The sequence below is a fragment of the Salvelinus fontinalis genome, chromosome 14 (genome assembly GCF_029448725.1).
Source record: "Salvelinus fontinalis isolate EN_2023a chromosome 14, ASM2944872v1, whole genome shotgun sequence".
Classification (NCBI taxonomy): domain Eukaryota; kingdom Metazoa; phylum Chordata; class Actinopteri; order Salmoniformes; family Salmonidae; genus Salvelinus; species Salvelinus fontinalis.
Genome location: NC_074678.1, coordinates 51349207 through 51366256, shown reverse-complemented (window position 1 = coordinate 51366256; position 17050 = coordinate 51349207). Strand labels below are relative to the sequence as shown.

Here is a 17050-nt window from a genome sequence, read left to right as displayed (position 1 = left end):
TGGTAAAGAGTTAAATACATGAATTTCACTTCTCGTTTGACTTCTTTGGGTTCCTATAGTGGCTAGAACCTAGCTTTCCTGGATGATTAGACTAATGATGGGTAGATAATAGAAACACATATGTTTACAGTTCCGTAATATTGCTAAAATCTATCAATCAAAGTTGAAGTCACAAAAGAAAAAAGGACAGGGAAATGAGAGGAAATCAAAAAGGAAGCCATTTAGGTCAGTTAAATGACAGGCATTATGTTTTTGCAGCAATGCTGAGGAAACGGTGGCCTTGCTTCTCATAGGCCAGACAGTCAGTACCTCGGAGGGCGAGAGAGAGAGCAGCATGAAGCTGCCTGATTGCCTGGTTGAGATGGAACAGCTTGGCTGCGGTGTTCCTCACTCTGTGGAGCTGTGAGGGATCAGGGTCCTCAGCTCCCTTCTTGGAGCCTTCTTCCCTATCCTGTAGACAGACACAGACACACGTTACAGTTGATGTCATTGGAAAACACACACACTTTACAGTTGATGTCATTGGAAAATGGTGCCTTTCCAAGGGGATGAACCCTTTTCCTCACATACTGTAACTAACCCTAACCCGATGCCGTTGTCCTAAACAAAGGCCACAAGACCAGTGGAAGCAAAAATAACCCCATAAAATCGTACGTATTTTAACGTAGGCATGAAGTACTCTTCTGCACATCCTTCCATTTTTCTACGCCAAACCCACCACTGGTGTGCGTGGCCAAAGAGCTACATTTTCACGTCAACAGGCCATAGCACCGTGGAGTATGATAAACGACATTGGCACCGGTGCTATGGTTAGTTTCAAAACTATGAAATAACACATAGAATCATGTGGTAACATACCAAAAAAATACGTTTTAAACAAATCAAAATATATGCCAATTCATCCCAAAGGTGTTCGATGGGGTTGAGGTCAGGGCTCTGTGCAGTCCCAGTCAAGGTCTTCCACACCAATTTCGACAAACCATTTCTGTATGGACCTCGATTTGTGCACGGGGGCATTGTCAGGCTGAAACAAACTGTTGCCACAAAGTTGGAAGCACAGAATCATCTAGAATGTCATTGTATGCTGTAGTGTTATGATTTCCCTTCATTGTAACTATAGGGCCTAGACCGAAGCATGAAAAACAGTAACAGACCATTATTCCTCCTCCACCCAACTTTACAGGTAGCGTTCTCCTGGTGTCCGCCAAACCCAGATTCATTCATCGGACTGCCAGATGGTGAAGGGTGATTTATTACTCCAGAGAACGTGTTTCCACTGCTCCAGAGTTCAATGGCGGCAAGCTTTACACCACTCCAGCCGACGCTTAGCATTGCGCATGGCGATCTTAGGCTGCTCGGCCATGGAAACCCATTTTATGAAGCTGCCGACGAACAGTTCTTGGGCGAACAATGCTTCCAGAGGCATTTTGTAACTCGGTAGTGAGTGTTGCAACCAAGGACAGACGATTTGTACACTACGCGCTTCAGCACTCGGCGGTCCCTTTCTGAGAGCTTGTGTGGCCAACCACTTCGCGGCTGGGCCGTTGTTGCTCCTAGACGTTTCCACTTCACAATAACAGCACTTACAGTTGACCGAGGCAGCTCTAGCAGGGCAGAAATTTGTTGAACTGACTTGTCCTATGATGGTGTCAAGTTGAATGTCACTGAGCTCTTCAGTAAGGCCATTGTACTGCCAATGTTTGTCTTTGGAGATAGCGTTATGTAGTCTAAATTAGCCTAGCTAATGTTAGGAATCTGGCCATCTTAACTAGCTTCTCTCGGTTTGATGGAGTCAAGAAAGATACTATGTAATCAGATGAGATGACAAATAACTAGCGATAAATGAGTCTACCAGTGCGAGTCGACTGTTGCCATGCTGCCCCCTCCCTGCTCCCATCGTCACTCACATTTGAGCTGCTGCCCTGCTAATAAAGTAGCTCCTCCTACTAACGTTACAGCATTGTTGAGTTAGGTATTTTTTTCTTCATGTTCTATCGTTCAGACCCCTACTCTCAAGTCAGGAAGACTTTGAGAGCTGGCGTCAGCCAGACAAGGTTGTCTCTGCCAGGGGGCTGAAACTTGGCAGCAAGATGATCTTCCAGCAAGACAATAACCCCAAACACTAATCAAAACCCACAGAAATGGTTCAACAGACACAAAAAGCTAAACATTACAGTCTCCGGACATGAACTCCATTGAAAAGCTGTGATTTGAATTGAAGGAAGTCCATAAAAGCAGGCAAAGTATATCAAGAATCTGGAAAGATTATGTATGGAGGACTGGTCTAAGATCCCTCCCAACATATTCTCAAATCTCATAAAACATTTAAGAAAACATCTGTGTCGTTACGCTCGCAAAGGGAGGGTGCTAGAGTTTTGAAAACTGGTATCAATTATTTTCACCCTGATCTTTTTTAGATTGTTTTATTAGTTGTTAAACAAAAATGTTCTTTACGCAATTGCAATAGCATAAAATAATATAATTTCTAATTTTCTTTGAGCATACACAGTATTCGTATAAAAAAATGTGTAACAGTGGTGCCAATAATTATGGACCTGGCTGCATCTGCATTTCACTATCATGAAAATACAGTAGCAACAAATTAAACCATGGCTCTCCCAGAGGCCCACAGAGATTCAACATGTGTCTGGTTTTGTTCATCCAACCCCTTTGTTTGAAGACAATGGGGGTGGAGGTCCGGGGGAAAGATGTCCTCTCCTTTGTCCCAATCGCCTAGCGCAGCCGATGATCGACACTAACAAAGGCGCTAGTTTGTGAGTGGCAGATAATGGCAAACAAGCACGTTAACGGTGACTGATGACACTTCATTCAACACATCCATTACCTGAACGATGGGCTCAACGTGAGACTGTGGCGATAAGGCTGACAGGGGTGGCAAGGTTTTTTTACAAGAGCCATAAAAGCTGATTCGCACCTTTTAACGTGCTGGCTGTGGGAGGGGCTATTAATCTGGAGAGTTTAACCCCATGTAAAGAAAGATAGATGAGGCTGGTTGGGTTTGTTATTGTTCGCCCAGTGCTCACCGTCATGTGGCAGTGGATGTAGCTCTGGAGAGCACAGGACAGGTCCAGCATCTTCGACTTGAGGCTCTGCAAAACCTGCCAGAAACATAGACCAAATGGTATCTTGTTTTGAGACTGATGCTTGATAATAGAGACAAAATAGAGGCATTCGAAAGAAACAATCCAGAAGATCATTGCGAAATTATTTATCCTATGCAAATCATTGATGCCATTCATGGCTTTAAATTATTTATTTTTTTACTTAACTTTTTAAACATAACATTTCTCTGATGCCAAAACCTCAAGAATCCCTCAAGGTATACTACCGTTCAACAGTTTGGGATCACTTAGAAATGTCCTTGTTTTTGAAAGAAAAGCACATTTTATGTACATTAAAATAACATCAAATTGATCTGAAATACAGTGTAGACATTGCTAATGTTGTAAATGACTATTGTAGCTGGAAATAGAATATTTTTTTATGGAATATCTACATAGGCCCATTATCAGCAACCATCACTCCTGTGTTTCAATGGCACGTTGTGCTAGCGAACACAAGTTCATCATTTTAAAAGGCTAATTGATCATTAGAAAACCCTTATGTAATTATGTTAGCACAGTGGAAAACTGTTATTCTGATTAAAGAAGCAATGAAACTGTCCTTTAGACTAGTTGACTATCTGGAGTATCAGCATCTGTGGGTTCGATTACAGGCTCAAAATGGACAGAAACTAAGATCTTTCTTCTGAAACTCGTCAGTCTATTCTTGTTCTGACAAACGAAGGCTATTCCATGCGAGAAATTGCCAAGAAACTAAAGATCTCGTACAACATTGTGTACTACCTTCACAGAACAGCGCAAACTGGCACAACCATAATAGAAAGAGGAGTAGGAGGCACCGGTGCACAACTGAGCAAGAGGACAAGTACAGTGGCTTGAGAAAGAATTCACCCCCTTAGCATTTTTCCAATTTTGTTGCCTTACAACCTGGAATTAAAATAGATTAAATTGGGGTGTTTGTATCATTTGATTTACACAACATGCCTACCACTTTGAAGATTGTTTCACAAGAAATAACACAAAAAAACGGAAAACTTGAGCGTACATAACTATGAACCCTCCCGAAGTCAATACCTTGTAGAGCCACCTTTTGCAGCAATTACAGCTGCAAGTCTCTTGGGGTATGTCTCTATAAGCTTGGCACATCTAGCCACTGGGATTTTTGCACATTCTTCAAGGCAAAACTGCTCCAGCTCCTTCAAGTAGGAGGGGTTCCGCTAATATACAGCAATCTTAAAGTCATACTACAGATTTAATTGAATTGAGGACTCGGCTTTGAGACTAAGCCATTCCAAGACATTTAAATGTTTCCCCTTAAACCACCCGCGTGTTGCTTTAGCAGTATGCTTAGGGTCATTGTCCTAGTGGAAGGTAAACATCCGTCCCAGTCTGAAATCTCTGGAAGATTGAAACCGGTTTCCCTCAAGAATTTCCCTATATTTAGCGCCATCCATCATTCCTTCAATTCTGACCAGTTTCCCAGTCCCTGCCGATGAAAAACTGCTGCCACCACTATGCTTCACTGTGGGGATGATGTTCTCGGGGTGATGAGGTGTTGGGTTTGTGCCAGACATAGCGTCTTCCTTGATGGCCAAGAAGCTACATTTTAGTCTCATCTGACCAGAGTACCTTCTTCCATATGTTTGGCGAGTCTCCCACATGCTTTTTTATTTTCTTTAAGCAATGGCTTTTTTCTGGCCACTCTTCTGTAAAGCCCAGCTCTGTGGAGTGTAGAGCTTAAAGTGGTCCTATGGCCAGATACTCCAATCTCTGCTGTGGAGCTTTGCAGCTCCTTCAGGGTTATCTTTGGTCTCTTTGTTGCCTCTCTGATTAATGCCCTTCTCGCCTGGTCCGTGAGTTTTGGTGGGCAGCCCTCTCTTGGCAGGTTTGTTGTGGTGCCATTTTCTTTCAATTTTTGTATAATGGATTTAATGGTGCTCAGTGGGATATTCAAAGTTCTGATATATTTTTAAAAACCCAACACTGATCTGTACTTCTCCACAACTTTGTCCCTGACCTGTTTAGAGAGCTCCTTGGTCTTCATAGTGCCACTTGCTTGGTGGTGCCCCTTGCTTAGTGGTGTTGCAGACTCAGGGGCCTTTCAGAACAGGTGTATATATAGTGAGATCATGCGACACTTAAATAAAGCCCACCTGTGTGCAATCTAACTAATTATGTGACTTCTGAAGGAAATTGGTTGCACCAGATCATATTTATGGGCTTCATAGCAAAAGTGGTGAATACATATGCACTAGAGGTCGACCGATTAATCGGAATGAACGATTAATTAGGGCCGATTTCAAATTTTCATAACAATCGGTAATCAGCATTTTTGGACACCAATCATGGCTGATTACATTGCACTCCACAAGGAGACTGCGTGTCAGGCTGACCACCTGTTATGCGAGTGCAGCAAGGAGCCAAGGTAAGGTGCTAGCTAGCATTAAACGTAACTTATAAAAAACAATCAATCTTAACATAATCACTAGTTAACTACACATGGTTGATGATATTACCAGTTTATCTAGCTTGTCCTGCGGTGCATATAATCCATGCAGTGCCTGTTAATTTCTCATTGAATCACAGCCTACTTTGCCAAACGGATGATTTAACAAGCCCATTCGGGAAAAAAAGGACTGTCGTTGCACCAATGTACCTAACCATAAACATCAATGCCTTTCTTTAAAATCAATACACAAGTATATATTTTTAAACCTGCATATTTAGTTAATATTGCCTGCTAAAATTTATTTATTTTAACTAGGGAAAATGTGTCACTTCTCTTGCGTTCTGTGCAACAGAGTCAGGGTATATGCAGCAGTTTGGGCAGCCTGGCTCGTTGAGAACTGTGTGAAGACTATTTCTTCCTAACAAAGACAGCCAACTTCGCCAAACGGGGGATGATTTAACAAAAGCGCACATGCGAAAAAGACACAATCGTTGCACGAATGTACCTAACCATAAACATCAATGCCTTTCTTAAAATCAATACACAGAAGTATATTTTTTTAAACTTGCATATTTAGTTAAAAGAAATCCAGGTTAGCAGGCAATATTAAACTAGGGAAATTGTGTCACTTCTCTTGCGTTCATTGCACGCAGAGTCAGGATATATGCAACAGTTTGGGCCGCCTGGCTCATTGCGAACTAATTTGACCGAATTTTACGTAATTATGACATAACATTGAAGGTTGTGCAACGTAACAGGAATATTTAGACTTATGGATGCCAGCCACTATTCTTTCAGTGAAATACGGAACCGTTCCGTATTTCACTGAAAGAATAAAAATTTTGTTTTTGAAATTATAGTTTCCGGATTTGACCCTATTAATGACCTATGGCTCGTATTTCTGTGTGTTATTATATTATAATTAAGTCTATGATTTGATATTTGATAGAGCAGTCTGACTGAGCGGTGGTAGGCAGCAGCAGGCTCGTAAGCATTCATTCAAACAGCACTTTCCTGCATTTGCCAGCAGCTCTTCGCTATGCTTGAAGCATTGAGCTGTTTATGACTTCAAGCCTATCAACTCCCGAGATTAGGCTGGTGTAACCGATGTGAAATGGCTAGCTAGTTAGCGGAGTGCGCGCTAATAGCGTTTCAATCGGTGACGTCACTCGCTCTGAGACCTTGAAGTAGTTGTTCTCCTTGCTCTGCAAGGGCCACAGCTTTTGTGGAGCGATGGGTAACGATGCTTCGAGGGTGGCTGTTGTCGATATGTTCCTGGTTCGAGCCCAGGTAGGGGCGAGGAGAGGGACGGAAGCTATACTGTTACACTGAAGTGCCTATCAGAACATCCAATAGTCAAAGGTATATGAAATACAAATGGTAGAGAGAGAAATAGTCCTATAACTACAACCTAAAACGTCTTACCTGGGAATATTGAAGACTCATGTTAAGAGGAACCACCAGCTTTCATATGTTCTGAGCAAGGAACTTAAACGTTAGCTTTTTTTAAATGGCACACATTGCACTTTTACTTTCTTCTCCAACACTTTGTTTTTGCATTATTTAAACCAAATTGAACATGTTTCATTATTTATTTGAGGCCAAATTGATTTTATTGATGTATTATATTAAGTTAAAATAAAAGTGTTAATTCAGTATTGTTGTAATTGTCATTACAAATAAAAAATGTTTTCTTTTTTTAATGTAAATATATATATATATATATATATATATATATATATATATATATATATATATATATATATATATATATATATATATATATATACACAGTTAATCGGTATCGGCCTTTTTGGTCCTCCAATAATCGGTATCGGCGTTGAAAAATCATAAATCGGTCGACCTCTAATATGCACGCACAACTTTTCCGTTGTTTATTCCTTTTAATTTTTTAACAAGTTCTTTTTTTCCTTTCACATCACCAATTTGGACTATTTTGTGTATGCCCAACACATGAAATCCAAATAAAAATCCATTTAAATTACAGGTTGTAATGCAACAAAATAGGAAAAACGCCAAGAGGAATGAATACTTTTGCAAGGCAGTGAACATTAGAGTGTCTAGTTTGAGAAACAGACGCCTCACAAGTCCTCAACTGGCAGCTTCATTATACAGTACCCGCAAAACACCAGTCTCAACATCAGCAGTGAAGAGGCGACTCCGGGATGCTGGCCTTCTAGGCAGAGTTCCTCTGTCCAGTGACTGTTCTTTTGCCCATCTTAATCTTTTCTTTTTATTGGTCAGTCTGAGATATGGCTTATTCTTTGCAACTCTGCCTAGAAGGCCAGCATCCCAGAGTGCTACCTAGAAGGCCAGCAACTGAGCTGGCCTTGTGCACCGGGGCCCCCCACTCTTTCTATCTCTACTGCAGAGATTCCCTGCAAAGTTCTGTCATACTTACCAGGTCTATGCCCAAATACTTCTAATTTTAAAAATGAATCTCTCCAGAAATAAGTATCTCACTGTTGATGCCTATTATAGACCCCCCTCAGCTCCCAGCTGTGCCCTGGACACCATATGTGAATTGATTGAAGATAGATGGGGGGCAGAGTTCGTTCTGTTAGGTGACCTAAACTGGGATATGCTTAACACCCTGGCCGTCCTACAATCTAAACTAGATGCCCTCAATCTCACACAAATAATCAAGGAACCCACTGGTACAACCCTAAATCCTTAAACATGGGCACCCTCAGATATCCTGACCAACCTGCCCTCTAAATGCACCTCCGCTGTTTCCAACCAGGATCTCAGCGATCACTGCCTGCATCCGTTATGGGTCCACGGTCAAACGACCACCCCTCATTACTGTCAAACACTCCCTAAAACACTTCTGTGAGCAGGCCATTCTAATCGACCAGGCCCGGGTAGCATGGAAGGATATTGTTCTCATCCCGTCAGTATAAGATGCCTGGTTGTTCTTTAAAAGTAATTTCCTCACAATCTTAAATAAGCCTTCCACATTCAAAAAATGAGGAACTAAGAACAGATATAGCCCTTGGTTCCCTCCAGACGTGACTGCCCTCGACCAGCACAAAAACATCCTGTGGCGTAACGCACTAGCATCGAATAGTCCCCGCGATATGCAACTTTTCAGGGAAGTAAGAAACCAATACACACAGTCAGTTAGGAAAGCGAAGGTTAGCTTTTTCAAACAGAAATTTGCTTCCTTCAGCACTCATTCCAAAAAGTTTTGGGACACTAAAGTCCATGGAGAATAAGAGCACCTCCTCCCAGCTGCCCACTGCACTTAGGCTAGGAAAAACTCACCACTGATAAATCCACGATAATCGAGAATTTCAATAAGCATCTCTATGGCTGGCCATGCTTTCCTCCTGGCTACCACAACCCCGGGCAACAGCTCCGCACCCCCCGCAACTACTTGCCCAAGCCTCCCCAGCTTCTCCTTCACGCAAATCTAGATTGGAGATGTTCTGAAAGAGCTGCAAAACCTGGACCCGTACAAATCAGCTGGGCTAGACAATCTGGACCCTTTCTTTCTAAAATTATCCACCGCCAATGCTGCAAGCCATTTACTAGCCTGTTTAACCTCTCTTTCGTATCGTCCGAGATTCCTAAAGGTTGAAAAGCTGCAGCGGTCATCTCCCTCTTCACAGGGGGTGACACTCTAGACCAAAACTATTACAGACCTATATCCATTTTGCCATGCCTTTCTAAAGTCTTTGAAAGCCAAGTTAATAAACAGATCACTGACCATTTCGAATCCCACCGTACCTTCTGCTGTGCAATCCGGTTTCCGAGCTGGTCACTGGTGCACCTCAGCCACGCTCAAGGTCCTAAACGATACCATAACCGTCATCGATAAAAGACAGTACTGTGCAGCCGTCTTCATCGACCTGGCCAAGGCTTTCAACTCTGTCAATCACCGTATTCTTATCGGCAGACTCAACAGCCTTGGTTTCTCAAAACGACTGCCTCGCCTGGTTCACCAAATACTTCTCAAATAGAGTTCAGTGTGTCAAATCGGGAGGGCCTGTTGTCTGGACCTCTGACAGTCTTTATGGGGGTGCCACAGGGTTCAATTCTCGGGCGACTCTTTTCTCTGTATATATATCAATGATGTCGCTCTTGCTGCGGGTGATTCCTTGATCCACCTCTACGCAGACGACACCATTCTGTATACATCTGGCCCTTCTTTGGGCACTGTGTTAACAAACCTCCAAATGAGCTTCAATGCCATACAACACTCCTTCCGTGGCCTCCAACTGCTCTTAAACGCTAGTAAAACTAAATGCATGCTCTTCAACTGATCGCTGCCTGCACCCGCCCGCCCAACTAACATCACTAATCTGGACGGTTCTGACTTAGAATATGTGGACAACTACAAATACCTAGGTGTCTGGCTAGACTGTAAACTCTCCTTCCAGACTCACATTAAGCATCTCCAATCCAAAAATAAATCTAGAATCGGCTTCCTATTTCACAACAAAGCCTCCTTCACTCATGCTGCCAAACATACCCTCATAAAACTGACTATCCTACCGATCCTCGACTTCGGCGATGTCATTTACGAAATAGCCTCCAACACTCTACTCAGCAAACTGGATGCAGTCTATCACAGTAATTGTAATTACTTCGCTACTATGGCCTATTTATTGCCTTACCTCCTTACTCTATTTGCACACATTGTATATAGATTTTTCTATTGTGTTATTGACTGTACTTTTGTTTATCCCACGTGTAACTCTGTGTTGTTGTTTATTGTCGCACTGCTTTGCTTTATCTTGGCCAGGTCGCACTTGTAAATGAGAACTTGTTCTCAACTGGCCTACCTGGTTAAATAAAGGTGGGGGAAAACATTTAATAAAAGATATCTTGAAGATATCCCACTAGTGGTGTGGGGCCTGTGCTTTGGCAAAGTGGGTGGGGTTATATCCTTCCTGTTTGGCCCTGTCCGGGGGTATCATCGGATGGGGCCACAGTGTCTCCTGACCCCTACCGTCTCAGCCTCCAGTATTTATGCTGCATTAGTTTATGTGTCGGGGGGCTAGGGTCAGTTTGTTATATCTGGAGTACTTCTCCTGTCTTATCCGGTGTCCTGTGTGAATTTAAGTATGCTCTCTAATTCTCTCTCAGATGACCTGAGCCCTAGGACCATGCCTCAGGACTACCTGGCATGATGACTCCTTGCTGTCCCCAGTCCACCTGGTCGTGTTGCTGCTCCAGTTTCAACTGTTCTGCCCGCGGCTATGGAACCCTGACCTGTTCACCGGACGTCCTACCTGTCCCAGATCTGCTGTTTTCAACTCTCTAGAGACCGCAGGAGTGGTAGAGATACTCTTAATGAACGGCTATGAAAAGCCAACTTACATTTACTCCTGAGGTGCTGACTTGCTGCACCCTCGACAACTACTGTGATTATTATTATTTGACCATGCTGGTCATTTATGAACATTTGAACATCTTGGCCATGTTCTGTTATAATCTCCACCCGGCACAGCCAGAAGAGGACTGGCCACCCCTCATAGCCTGGTTCCTCTCTAGGTTTCTTCCTAGGTTTTGGCCTTTCTAGGGAGTTTTTCCTAGCCACCGTGCTTCTACACCTGCATTGCTTGCTGTTTGGGGTTTTAGGCTGGGTTTCTGTACAGCACTTTGAGATATCAGCTGATGTAAGAAGGGCTATATAAATACATTTGAAATTTGATTTGATGGTTGCTGATAATAGGCCTCTGTACGCCGATGTAGATATTCCATTAAAAAAAAACAAAAAATCACCAGTTTCCAGCTACAATAGTCATTCAACGTCTACACTGTATTTCTGATCAATTTGATGTTATTTTAATGTTATTGATGTTACTTTCAAAAACAAGGACATTTCTAAATGACCCCAAACTGTTGAACGGCAGTGTATATCAAAACAATTCCTATAGAGAAGTCATATAGACAGTGAATACTAAATGGTGGCTAAGTACCGGAGTCCTGGGATAGGCCAGCTGCGCATCTCTCAGCATCTCGTTGGAGATTGTCAGACCCTCTTCCAGGAGAGAGTGCACCCCTTTACAAGTCCCCTCCAAAAGAGACAGGGCCACAGACCGCTGGGGAAAGAGAAACGACAAACAACTTTTGAGAGACGCTTTCTTGACCCTCCGCAAACCAGCATGATTAGCCATGCTCACCTCAAGCTATATTTAGGATGTGTGTGTCACTGGGTCCTGTTATATCATTATTTTGAATTGAGGAGGGGAGTGGAGATGAAGCATCCAGGCAGGATACATCATGGCTTCGTTATTTCCACCAAAGCACCACAAAGCCTTCATGCCCAGTATCTTATCCATTCTCAATCAATATGAAAAGGCAGTATATGGTGAGAGTGTGAGTGAGAGAGAGAGACAGTGTGGTAACATTTACCTTGCCTGTGGCCTCAGAGCCCAGCTCGGTCAAATGGAGCTGGGTGGCGGTAAGCGCGGCCAGGTGGCTGATGACCAGCAGTGCCGTGTCCAGACACTGACCACTCTTCCTGTGGGCCTCGGTCACCATGGACGAGATCTCAGAGTCACAGCCCTGGTCACAGCCCACGGGAATTGGATGTTAAATAACGTAAAATAATATTTGAATAAAATGTAAAAAAACACTTGCACTTGTCTTTTCCTACTATCACTGACTTTGCTGATAACTACTTTAATAAGGCAATATTTATTTAATATGATTGAAACGTGGTTGTCTTACTTAGCCAAAGTAAAATTAATGCACTAACTGCAAGTCGCTCTGGATAAGAGAGTTTGCTCAATAAAATAAATGTACTCATACTATTTGTGAATGCAAAGTTATATTGTATTTGAATAAATACATAAATGAACTAGGGAAAAAAGCTTAAAAGGTTAATGACTTTCAAATGAAAAAAAAAATGTAACGTTTAAAGACATACAGTAGTGTGAAAGGAGGGTGAGACGGGTGGAAAAGGTGGTTTAATTTGTTTTATTGCTGCCACTGGTTAGGAATGTTAGATTGTGCAGTACATACAGTGCCTTCAGAAAGTATTCACACCCCTTGACTTTTTCCACATTGTTGTGTTACAGCCTGAATTTATAATGTATTAAAGATATTTTATTTGTCACTGGCCGACACACCCCACCATGTCAAAATGGAATTACGTTTTTAGAACATGTTACAAATTAATTCAAAATGAAAAGCTGATATGTCTTGAGTCAATAACTATTCAACCTGTGTTATGGCAAGCCTAAATAAGTTCAGGAGTAAAAATGTGCTTAACAAGTCACATTACATTGTAGTTACTCCACAATACTAACCTAATTGAGAGGGAAAAGATGGAAGCCTGTACAGAATAAAAAATATTCCAAAACATGCATCCTGTTTGCACGAGGCACTAAAGTAATACTACAAACAAATGTGGCAAATTTGGGGCAAATCCAGTAGAACACATTACAGAGTACCACTCTCCATATTTTCAAGCATAGTGGTGGCTGCATCGTGTTATGGGTATGCTTGTAGTCGTTAAGGACTGGGGAGTTTTTCAGGAAAATACATTTTATAGAATGGAGCTAAGCACAGGCAAAATCTTAGAGGAAAACATTGTTCAATCTGCTTTCCACCAGACACTGGGAGATGAATTAACCTTTCAGCAGGACAATAACGTAAAATTTAAGGACAAATCTACACTGGAGTTGCTTACCAAGAAGACAGTGGCTGTTCCGGAGTGGCCGAGATACAGTTTTGACTTAAATCTACTTGAAAATCTATGGTAAGACCTGAAAATGGTTGTCTAGCATAGTGCTTGAAGCATTTTGAAAAGAATAAATGAGCAAATGTTCCACAATCCAGGTGTGGAAAGCTCTCAGAGATTTACCCAAAGAGACTCACAGCTGTAATTGCTGCCAATGGTGCTTCTACAAAGTATTGACTCTTTGGGTGAGAATACCTATGTAAATGAGATACGCATTTCATTTTCAAAAATGTCTAAAAACATGTTTTCACTTTGTCATTATGGGGTATTGGGTGTACAGTAGATAGCTGAGAGAAAAAAAATATATTTAATCAATTTTGAATTCAGGCTGCAACAACAAAATGTGTAATGAGTCAAGGGGTATGAATACATTTAAGGCACTGTATACCGCCACTAGTGACTAGTGTGGGCTGGGTGGTAACCTTGCGGTCAAGAGGTTGGGCCAGTAACCAAAATGTTTCTAGTTTCAATCCCCTAGCTGACTAGGCGAAATCTGTCGATATGCCCTTGAGCAAGGCACTTAACCCTAATTGCTCCAGTAAGTCGCTCAGGATAAGATTGTCTGCTAAATTACACAAATGTAGTGAAGGTCTTCACATACACCTTGCACAGACTGCACATTTTGCTGCCTTAAAATGTCATCTCAAAAGGGAATATATTTGATTGTTTTCCTAGCTATCTATACAACCTAGGCCAAATTTTCTAAGTTAAAGACAAGGTGAAGATGTTTTGAAGTGGATTTAACATTGTCATACAGGCCAATAATGTGGAGTGAATGCAATGTTATTGCAGAGACTGGGAGACTAGGGAGTTTGTCAGGATCTAAATAAATATGAAAAGAACAAAGCCCAGATAAAAAGTAAGCGGAAACCCTGCCTCAGCCTTCTGAATACCTAACCGTGGGATAGTTATTTTTCAGCGGTACAATTACACACATGTTTATGTCAAAGACACACCAGAATGGCTTTCCAATATGTTTTGAGTGTTCCTGAAAGGTCCAGTCTCAATCCTGACTTAAACCTGCTTGAAAATCAGAGACACGGTTTGAATATTGTTCTCCATCAAATGACTCCCTACCAAATGTACTGACCTTGAGCAATATTTACACAAACAATGGATATTATATGTTGCCCTAAGACTTGTGCAACGCTGGAGTAGGTTGTGTACATCGGTAGCATTCCTTAAAACATAGTTTTAACTAAATAAAACATAGTTTTAACTAAGTGTCTGATTTTCAAGCAGGTTTAAGTCAGGATTGAAACATAGTTTTAAGGCAGCAAAATGTAAAGACCGTGCAAGGCATGTGTAGACTTTCATTAGTATATATATAGTATTTTTGTATAATATACATTCATTCATGTTGGACTTGAGGCTGAAGGTTGAAAAATCCCCTACGCTCTGTGATTTCCATACGAGGAGTCAAAACAGCTCAAAGCTAAAACCCCGTCAGGGAGGTGAATTTTGATGAGCCAGTGAGGTGTCAACCCAACTCGATTGAAAAAGATTTTCCTTTTGCAGCATTTGTGTCTTTTCAGTTTAATTGGGATAAAAACAGATATTTCTAGAATATCTTTACTGTAATTCGCTATGACATTACTTGCAGTAAACTAGTCAACAATGTATGTGTACTGTACATACAGTGCCTTCAGAAAATATTCAGAACCCTTTCCCACATTCTGTTACAGCTTTATTCTACAATTGATTAAATATAGATTTTTTTTCCCTCAATCTACACACAAAACCCCATAATGACAAAGCAAAGACAGGTTTTAAGAAATTGTAGCAAGTGGATCCTGTTTCCATTGATCATCCTTGAGATGTTTCTACAACTTGATTGGAATCCACCTGTGGTAAAATCAATTGATTGGACATGATTTGGAAAGGCACAAAGCTGTCTATACAAAGTCCCACAGTTGATAGTGCATGTCAGAGCAAAAACCAAGCCGTGAGGGTGTCTGTAGAGCTCTGATGCAGGATTGTGTCGAGGCACAGATCTGGGGAAGGGTACCAAAAAATGTCTGCAGCATGGAAGATCCCCAAGAACACAGTGGCCTCCATTCTTAAATGGAAGAAGTTGGGATCCACGAAGACTCTTCCTAGAGCTGGCCTCCCGGCCAAACTGAGAGATCGGGGGAGAAGGACCTCGGTCAGGGAGGTGACCAGGAAACCTGATGGTCACTGACAAAGCTCCAGAGTTCCTCTGTGGAGATGGGAGAACCTTCCAGAATGACAACCATTTCTACAGAACTCCACCAATCAGAACTTTGTGGTAGAGTGGTCAGACGGAAGCCACTCCTCAGTAAAAAGGCACATGACAGTCCACTTGGAGTTTGCCAAAAGGCACCTAAAGACTTTCAGACCATGAGGAACAAGATTCTCTGGTCTGATGAAACCAAGATTGAACTGTTTGGCCTGAATGCCAAGCGTCACATCTGGAGGAAACCTGGCACCATCCCTACGGTAAAGCATGGTGTTGGCAGCATCATGGTATGAGGATGTTTTCAGTGGCAGGGAGACTAGTCAGGATCGAGGGAAAGATGACCAGAGCAAAGTACAAAGAGATTCTTGATGAAAACCTGCTCAGGACCTCAGACTGGATAACGACCTTAAGCACACAGCCAAGACAACGCAGGTGTGGCTTCGGGACAAGTCTCTGAATGTCCTTGAGTGGCCCAGCCAGAGCACGGACTTGAACCCGATCGAACATCTCTGGAGAGACCTGAAAATAGCTGTGCAGCGATGCTCCCGAACCAACCTGAAATACCTTGAGAGGATCTGCAGAGAAGAATAGGAGAAACTCCCCAAATAAAGGTGCCAAGCGTTATACCAAAGAAGACTCAAGGCTGTAATCGCTGCCAAAGGTGCTTCAACAAAGTACTGCGTAAACGATCTGAATACTTACTGTATGTAAATTTAATATTTCAGTTTTATTTTAATACATTTGCAAAAAATTCTACGAAACCTGTTTTTACTTTGTGATTATGGGGTAAAATGATTTAACCCATTTTAGAATAATGCTGTAAAGTAATCAAATGTAAAGGGGTCTGAATACTTTCCGAATGCACTGTAGGTATGATTGAATGTTTTTGGTGCATAGGTCTATCTGCATGTTGTACATTCACATACAGCGGCTACTGTTTTGAATATACCGTGTTCAATAGTTTCAATGCTCCGATGTGTCCTTTGTGTACCTTTTGGAGTGTAATACTTTAGCCAACCTATATTTCTCCAGGTCAGTTTCAAAAAGATAACATCTCTTTTTCAAGACAGTCCTCGTCCGATACATTGTTAATTCTATTGTCTGATGTGTTTAAGTTAAAAGTGCTGACGGAAATGTCTACCTGGATGAGAAGCTGAAAGTAACCACCCATTCTCTTGACTTGGGTCTTGAGCTCCTCTGCGACGGTGTAGAGGGGTCCGGCTCTGGGCTTGACGCTGGCCACCCACTGCATGGTGATAAACACGGCTCTCTCGATGGCCGAGGTGGCCTTCACCAGCTGTGTCAGAGCCTCAGCCTCTAACACAAACACTGGGACAGAGACAGAATAAGGATTACATTACAACAGTTCAATTTAGTATTTTCAAAATGTCATGCGGTGTACAACTTATCAAACTTTTTGCACCAAAAACAAGAGTTTATTGGACGAATTTAGATGGGTCGTTCCCTGATTCTTCCCGTTTGGTTCCTAGTGAATAAACGCTGGTTATACGTTTAAAAGTTAATTATTTTCAAGTAGAAGGCAAAAGGGTACGTTTTTCACAATATCAGTATCAAAATACTACCAAGATACTTGGTAG

General features: G+C 41.9%; 1 protein-coding gene across 1 annotated transcript in view; it reads right to left on the bottom strand.

Annotated features, from left to right (window-relative positions):
• Positions 1-17050, bottom strand: part of LOC129811095 (kinesin-like protein KIF14) — a 45929-nt gene that overhangs the window by 2360 nt on the left and 26519 nt on the right. The window contains exons 24-28 of the mRNA XM_055862262.1: positions 16594-16781; positions 11920-12072; positions 11484-11606; positions 3045-3119; positions 310-451 (exon numbers count right to left, since the gene is read on the bottom strand). Of these exons, the coding sequence (XP_055718237.1) occupies positions 310-451; positions 3045-3119; positions 11484-11606; positions 11920-12072; positions 16594-16781 (681 nt within the window). The remainder of the gene's footprint in view (positions 1-309; positions 452-3044; positions 3120-11483; positions 11607-11919; positions 12073-16593; positions 16782-17050) is intronic.